Genomic DNA, 8,358 nt, shown 5'->3' with positions numbered 1-8,358 from the left:
GTCCACTGGACTGTGCGTTTACTGAAAAGAGGTAACAATGTTCTTCGAGAGTCCTAGGAAGGCCCGGTAGGAAGGCTACCCTGACTTTTGTGGTTTGTAAAGACGGGGTACAATATTATGTGCGAGCTATTTAAAAGGCTTAAAATATTTGATATTTTTGACTTAAAAACTAGAATGAAATACGATCATCTTTCTTTTCCGAACTCAGGTTAAATCGGTCGTGACAAGCTATCATGACGTAATCCAATAATTTATTCACCTCTAGAGGTCATTGATGAAGACTCGCTTGTCAATGAGCGTTACTTCCAGCGGCACCTGAGAAATTATCTGCTGCATGAAAACATACAATATCATAAGACTGTCGTCAAGGAGTAACCACATTCACCTCCTCTTGAATACATTCAAGTCTCTTGAGAAAAGGGCGGTGTCCCATTGGTCTCCAAGTAAAACACCCCTTCTCCCACTCGTCGGTCCGCTCTGTACCCCATCTGGGGACAAGGGGTGTCATGATTGCACTCGCGAAATTTGCCGCTCTCCAGCTCTGAGAGCGTGGCTGCTTGAAGCTTGGACTGAAAACGACCAGTAGACATGTTAGAAGGCGATACACTCTCCGTGAAGAGTTCGACAGCGCGCAAGTGGTCGCAGTACAAGTTTAGAGGATTGCCGTGGCAGCCCGGCTGATTTCCGCCGCCGTTCGGGTAGAAGTCTTGGTGGCCGAGCTGTGGAGGAACGGACATGAAATAATTACTACAAATTGATGATAACACTTGAAATGAAATGATCATATTGACCCAGTATGCCCTCCTCTTGTTAGAAAGTTGTCTGGTTGTCTCGACATTAGTACTCGCAACAAAATACAAACGTGATACAGAATGACGAATAACATTCTTGTGTATCAGCACTATAGAGATCACTGCTAAATCGTTAACTACTTACGGAGCAATGGTTTCTGTTACAGCCCTCCGTGTTCATCAAGGTACTATTTATTGACACAGCGTCACACAAAAGCTTCTACCTCCTAGCTCTATAAACAAGCACCCGGGTTTTGGACAAAATGACATTCTCGACTATTCCACAAAATTTTCCGTTTATCATTTCTTTTCCCTCTGCTTTCCTTGTCTACACCCCCTCCCCCCCAACTTAGGTGGACATCTGTACAGTTTGCGCGTTCCCGATTTTCCAGGAAAAGTGGTATATTTTAGGGGTTCAATTCGGAGGAAAAAAAAAATCCCCCCCCCCAAAAAAAAAAAAAAAAAAAATCTTTGAAATAGGGGGTCCTTTAGTATTTTTCCCGGAAATATTTTCAGTTAGGCGTAGTTTTCAAATCTTTTCCAAACAATCATGATATAGGTCCCGAATACAGCATCGTGGACACTCTTCACCTCGGCAATCTTCCTTCAATCTGTCCTGTCTCCCCCTTTTCCCCAAACTGTCCCGAGGATGGTCTTTGAGGGGCCATGTACGAACTTGCCCATTGAATAATGACGACACCGTTCCAGGGGCCTGTTTCGTAGAGAGTTGCGATTGATTTTACGCTCTATTTATTGAGTGTAACTCGTTGAATCGAGCGTAAGTTCAATATTGACCGTAAGCACTGTTTCATAAAAAACACTTACGCTTGATTTCAAGAAAAATCAAGTGTATACTTGCAGTAGATTGAGCGTTGCTTGCGATAAATCGTAATAAATCGCAAAGTTGTTTATGAAACGCAATTTGCGATTGATTGCAACTTACGCTTAATCTTTATGAAACAGGGCCCAGCTTTCTCATTCTTAACACTAAAGAGCTGCTCACATCATCATGATGTCGAGTGAATATATGGCAATACTTTTTACTTTTAGTTGCCATTCAATTGGTTTGTTTGTTTGTTTGTTTGTTTCACTAACAACCGTTTCACCTTCTCTCGAGTCCCGACGCCAAACAAAGACCCAGAGCTGGTGTGAATAACGTCGACAAAGAGGGCGTCCTGCTTGTCTAGTCTGCACTCCGGCGAGCCGTACGAACCACTGAACCCTAGGCAAGCCGGATCTAGTCCTTGTAACGACAACGGTAATAAACAAATAAACGAGAATCACACTAGTTGAAATAATAACGATTGTGATAAAAATGAATACATTTGTACATTGATAATAATGATCAGAGCAGTGATACATAAAAGCGATATAGTAGTAATGACACCATTGTTAATGTCAATGTGATACTGACAATTCGGATAGATAGTGATGTAGGGACCTATATTTGCCACAAACACAGCGACAATTATAATGCTGATAATGATGAGGAATGATATGATGATAATGATGGTGAATGTTATAAAAGTCAATCTAGTAACAATAGAAACAACTGCACTATGTTGTTAATGATAATGCACCAAGGTATGATATTAGGCATTGTGAAATATACATAAAAATATGGGTGTTTCATCAAAATATAAGTAGTCACGTCAAAGACGCGAACAGCGCAGTTAGGCCTACATCCAATGGCTTTTCATTGCATTTCTTTTTCTAATTTTTAGACCTTTCCTTCGATATAATCACAGTAATGACGTAATTTCATAAACTGAAGATGAAGACAAGTAGAATCGTTGAGTTCTTGCTTTTCTTTATCGACAATGATTACTCATATATACGCAGACAACAGACTTTCAAAACTATTACTACACTGTAGTACTAAAAAATTTATAAAATGCTATTTGGGTCCTTACATTCCTTGTAGCATTGCTTGAAACTCACTAAGTATGATGTAAAAAGTGTCAATAGTGTACCAGTAATTCGTCCGAGGGGCTGATTGCTAGCTTTACCAGCGTAGCCGGCGGCGTGCGCCCCGAGGCTGTGCCCGATGAGGTGCATGCTATCAAACGGAGCTCCTGTCTCGATGCTAATCATTTCGACCAGGCGAGCGACCAGGAGACCGACCACGCGTATGTCTGCCCTGCTCTGGCCGTAGTCGAACGTGAAGGCACTGTCGCTCCAGTCGACGAGAATGACATTGAAGTCCTCCTTCAAGAAGAAAAAGAAACCTCTTATTATAACGTTGAAGTCTTTTGAATTATCATAATGTTAAATGAAAAAAAAAGAGAGTAAAGCAGAGGGGTAAGGTATTTGGTATGGAAATTGTCTTCCTCTGTACAAACGAATTTGTAAGATTGCAACTGCTGATCTATAATTCATTGTGTAGCTGCTAGTAACCAGGGATAGCCTGGTGGTAGTATCCCTGCCCGAAGAGCTGTACATAGATGATAGGTTCGAATTCCGCTGGTTCCTTATTTGCGACAGGTTTGTTGATAATAGATCAGCAATTTCGATCTCACTTGACAATTTCTTTCATAGAATCATAATGTTGTTTTCTGTATAAGTGTCGTACTTTAGACTAGTCATGTACAGATGGTCTGCCGCGCGATTTTCCTTATTATTGTCACAAAAGTGCTCCACTGATATCAAACACTTACTGAATCCACATTATTATACACTAAATATGTGTACATGGGTTAAAAGTCCCTTTATGTTGTTCCTCTCATCAAACTCATCTCGGTAACTTAGACAAATAACAAACAAAACAAACACATAGAAAAAACTTCATTATGACGTCATGGCCAGGATTCTTACCGCGTTGAGAAGTGCCGTCCGTAGCCGAACCCACAACGGGTACACCGCCGTGTCCCGAAACCCATGAATGGCAATCTTTGTTTCCTTGCTTGGATCGAAACATGATAAATGTACACTTAATGGATCAAAAGGGCATAGACTCTCGCCAGCCGTTTCTCTGGTGTCTCTCGTGAAGAGTGTGAATCTCGTATTTATAGCCTCAGGGGACTGGGGCAAGCGATGATGGCAACCAGGTGACGTTGCCTGGAGGCAAAGATCATCTTCGTAGCACACATTCTGACGCGATGACATCGGTAGCGAATCTGAGCCAAGCACAACAAAATATAGTTTTGCTCCTTCACCGTGCTTAAGATTCTGGAAGAACAATCTTCAATTTCTGTGACTTTTTGTTGCGTTCTTGATAGTTTCCAGTTGGCTGCGGATTCTATTGAGGAATTTACAGTCATCAATAATCACCTCTAACCAGTTCTCATAAAGAAACATCCCAATACTTTAAAACTTTTCCGACTTATTTTCTATCTCAGAGCAGTTATAGGATCAGAAAGAGACTAAAAGACGAAGAGTTAGTGACAGCTATGATGTATGAAGGATATAATGATGGACCTAATGTAGGCCTAACTTACCCAGGATGTCACTGACGAGCATCTCGGAGACAATCGTGGAGCCGATGGAAACGTAGAGGGCGACAGACAAGGCTACTGTCAATGCGTTCTCTAAGTTGTGTGGTGTGTGTTGTCTCAAGAGCGTCAGAAGGCTTCTCCTGGTCATCGTCCGTCTCCTCGGCTCTAGGGACGATGATGACGTAATCAGCATTTATTATTTCGTCACCAATGATATTCGCCACTTTCGTTGGAATGGCGTAGAGGTGTAACTTTAATATTACTACGAAGGGGAGACCTTATAGTCTGGCTTCCAGACCGTCTGCTCGTACTAAGTTCCTTCCCAGAATATTCACGCCCTTTAATGACATAAGAAGTAGCAGGTTCAGCTCGGTGGTCCTGTAGACGTTTCTTTCTTTACCTACTGTCAAAATCTAGTGACTTTAAAACAAAACCAGAATCAAGATATGAGCAGTTTTCTTTTTTTAGACCTGCCATTGCCTTCGTCGTGATCGGCGACTTCGTCTAGCCGCGGCGGGTGCATTTTGTAAAAGGAGTACAGTTGATAAAGGGTCTGGAAACCAGACTCGGGAGCTCGGAGACCCTTGGGGTTAGCGCTGTACCCCCTCCCTCCCTCCTCCTCCCCCCCCCCCCCCCTGCACGTAGGCCTTCTTTATGAAAGGAAAAAAAAATGGATACAAACCAAGTCATTTAAGACATTCGACACTTTCACCGCTACTACCAAAGGTACGAGCGCTATGTGGCAGACTACAAAAATAATATACATGTACTCACGTTAAGAATGACAGCTTCTTGCACGAAAGGTATACCTCTGCAGATCCTCAGATCCTATCTCTCCTTCCCTCCAATCCGAACCAAGGGAGACGGACCGTCACTTGTCACAGTATACCCATGCGCAGCTTATAGTTTTCTCTAAACACCCATGTGTTGAGGAGCCGTAATACGTTCTGATGCGCAGTTGTGCTCTTTAGTTACACTTTACAAGTTTCCACATGATATTGTAAGTTGGACGGTGTTTCTTGGACCCTGTAGAGCATAAAAGTTTTGATCAAAAAGAAGACAGAAAATCAAACACACGCCTCTGAATACTCAATTCTGATTGGCTAAAACCTGACTTATGTTTGGTTATACCTTTTTGTGCAACAGGGTCCTGAACGAAGAAGAATGTCCTGGTCTGGGCCATTCCACAGTCTTGTCTGCACCGTAGCATTGTAATCTAGTCACTATATTGGAACTGGAGAGCAGAGTGCTTGTAAAGCTATAGGGTCCTAAGCCCTGTCAACCAGCAACAAAGCAAGACTACGTTCCTTCTTCTGTACAAACCCAGTCATGTGCGGCGGAATGGGTTCATGTACTTCGAGGTGCGCTTGATGCTCACTAGCCGAAATGTTTGTCTCTTTTTTTTTTTCTCTCTCTCTCCCTCTCTCCCTGCAGTACTCACAATAAAAGAAAAGCTCGCTACGGAAGACAGGAGGTGAACTGCTGCCATTGAAACACGATTGTTGTCGCCATTAGCTGGCATAGGGGAACTTTAGACGACGTAATTTGCAGATAAACGTGCATTTTAATTGCAATTGATCATTGACAAATTGTCCTGCATCGACGTTAATAAACACTGTTCAATGATTATTGATCAGTGTTTTAGTGTATAGGAGTAGCCGTGACAAAAGAAATCACGGGCATACATATTACCCATACTTTTGTCATGGCTATGACAAAAGTATATATGGCCATCAATTCAGTGCTTATATTTACGTCGATGTAGGACAACTTGTCAGTCAGTTTCAATACATTGTAAAAACATCTCGACGGAAGAATTTCACCAATTGGACAAACGTGTGTTTCTATCTGAATACAGCCATTATGATTAACTTTCACCTGGGTAATCTGTTTGTTCAATGACAGCCACACCGATGGTGACAAGGAAATGAAAAGCCCTATAAACAAAGTTTTAAAAAAAAATTACAGAGGGGTGAAGGGGGTGGAATTAGAGGAGGGGGACAGGATGAAATGAAAGCACTATAAAGAAAAATAAACGCTAAACTGAATGGTCGGATAACATTCTATAATTCAGTTTTAAATCTTCGTCCATCTATTTTTCATTGTCATGTCATGTACGGCCTACACTTAATGCAGTCCAAATTGGCATAATCCATAGACTATATCCAACCAGGGAAGTGGCTTCCACCTCCCTTGATTTACTTAATATGCAAACTGCAAACTCACAGCGAACAATGGTTGATTACGTCATAGCATACGTCTTTTTGCATTCCTACAAGGAAACGGCCTACGGGAAGCAAAGGTTGCACAGCATCCAGACTTTGTGGCAGTATTCCTATCTTAAACGAAAACTCTATTTTTATCATCAAACTGACTAAAACAGAGAATATTGTAAAAGATACAAGACGCACAACTCCCTCGCAGATTTTAGCACAAGTCAATACTTACACCACACACTCCGTCAGAAAAACACGATCAACTTTGCATCTTTACGTGCGACACAATAACATAGCCCCTTTCCGGCTGTACTTTGCACCTTTCAGGCCAGAGAGCACATTTTAAAGGTACAAAGTTGCACCCCGCGAAGCGCTACGATTGTGTCACACGCAAAGGTGCAAAGTTTAACCTGTATAATATTTTTACGAGTGCGCCAGCAACCAGACTGACGAGGCATATTCACATTCACTTTGCTGCACCGTTCAACACGCCAGGATTGAACAGCACCAACGATCCTTCTATCCCCGCACAGTGAGGTAGTGATGGAACAGCCTGCCACTTGAAGAAGCCGTAACGGCATCACACCTCTCGGAGACCTTTAGTTACGATTTTGTCATCTTACAGAGGGCTGATTAACACGAGGTGTTTTTTTACTCGCACGCTGTACGTATAATAAAAGCACCCTACATCACGTCACTTGCACATGTCCAGTCCCCTAAACACACAAACACACACGCACACACACACACACAAATCTGCGAGAATCTACAGGATTTAAAGAGGCAAATACATAGAAAAAGCAAAAGAATGAGAAGACACAAAATAATGACCAAAGTTCAACAGAGCAGCGAATGTATAAATAATTAGATAAGAGTTTCTCTTGTTTCCACAAACAGTGATCTTTGAAAAAGAACGGCTAACACGTATTTTACAGATCAGATAAGGCGATTAATCACTGTTGATACCATGGTCACCACACATCTCCTGCATAGGATTCAATTCAATTCAATTCAATTCAATTCAATTCAAAGTTTATTTTCATTGAGCAAGAGAACGTCAGTTAACATACAAATGAGACGGCCGTTATACAGCGAAATAGATTGACAATGATTACAATTAAAACAACGAATGTTTTCCTTATAAACAATTATGAGACGTAATCATGATTACGTAAAAGTCTTGAAGTATTCCTTTTTTCCTTTTTGGCTATAAATATAATTTTCATATAATAATAATGAGAAGTAAAGAAGTCTGAATATGAATCTAGTGATATTACAACCAGTCACTGCAGATTGCACGATATGGTTGATCCTTCATTTCCATGCAATAATCATCGGCTTTCAGTTTTGCGAGAAAGGGGACTGCCCATGGGTTTCCAGATAAAACGCTCCAGCTCCAAGTGTCCAGTTTGACCAGTACCCCATCTCTGGGCAAGGAGTGTCCACAACATCCCCGCATTCCAGGTAATGACCGCTCGCCAGGAGGTTTTTCCAAGTGCGGGCCTTCCGGGTTGAGCGGAACTGACCGCCTGTCCGTGATAGGCTTTCCGTGAAGAGTTCTATGGCCCGTGAGTGGCTTCAGGCAACAGCGTGGTCGCACCCGGGCTGCTCCTGGCCACCGTTCGGATAAAAGTCCTGGTTACCGAGCTGTTTGCAGTGGTTTAGAAATCGTAAATGAGAGTTAAGGGGCCTCCAATAAGGAACAGCAGGATAAGCTGAAAATGAAGGAAAAGATAATGAAGGAAAGAAGGAAGAAATCAGGAAAGAAGAAACATGATAACAGCAAGACGTTCTAGCTTTGTTGTGCAACGCAAACTTTGAGATGAATGCTCTTCGTAAAGAATTGATCAAGCCGGATCTGAACACGAAATTTACTCATCTCTGCAAACCAACAAACCCTGTAACCAAGTATCTCTT

At 42.0% G+C, this 8,358-nt stretch overlaps 1 protein-coding gene across 1 annotated transcript; it reads right to left on the bottom strand.

The window, feature by feature from the left end:
- Positions 1-401: 401 nt before the first annotated feature.
- LOC139743063 (inactive pancreatic lipase-related protein 1-like) lies at positions 402-4,373 on the bottom strand. Its single transcript, XM_071653571.1, has 5 exons — positions 4,229-4,373; positions 3,606-3,907; positions 2,801-2,999; positions 1,898-2,034; positions 402-719 (listed from the first exon to the last, which is right to left on the bottom strand). Exons 1-5 carry the CDS (start codon positions 4,371-4,373, stop codon positions 402-404), a joined length of 1,101 nt encoding a protein of 366 aa, XP_071509672.1.
- Positions 4,374-8,358: the final 3,985 nt, after the last annotated feature.

This window comes from Diadema antillarum, unplaced genomic scaffold (genome assembly GCF_040938485.1).
Source record: "Diadema antillarum isolate AM-2024a unplaced genomic scaffold, OU_Dant_1.0 seq00001043_RagTag, whole genome shotgun sequence".
Lineage (NCBI taxonomy): Eukaryota > Metazoa > Echinodermata > Echinoidea > Diadematoida > Diadematidae > Diadema > Diadema antillarum.
Note: the sequence above shows the minus strand (reverse complement) of the source record. Positions and strands in the feature narration are given on the sequence as shown.

Excerpts from the sequence above, each read along its gene's own strand:
- LOC139743063 (XM_071653571.1), bottom strand. The coding sequence starts at position 4,373 with ATGACCAGGAGAAGCCTTCTGACGCTCTTGAGACAACACACACCACAC. Across the intron at positions 3,908-4,228 it reads GCTCGTCAGTGACATCCTGG|ATTCGCTACCGATGTCATCG; the intron begins GTAAGTTAGGCC and ends TGCTTGGCTCAG. Across the intron at positions 720-1,897 it reads GCGTCGGGACTCGAGAGAAG|CTCGGCCACCAAGACTTCTA; the intron begins GTGAAACGGTTG and ends GTTCCTCCACAG.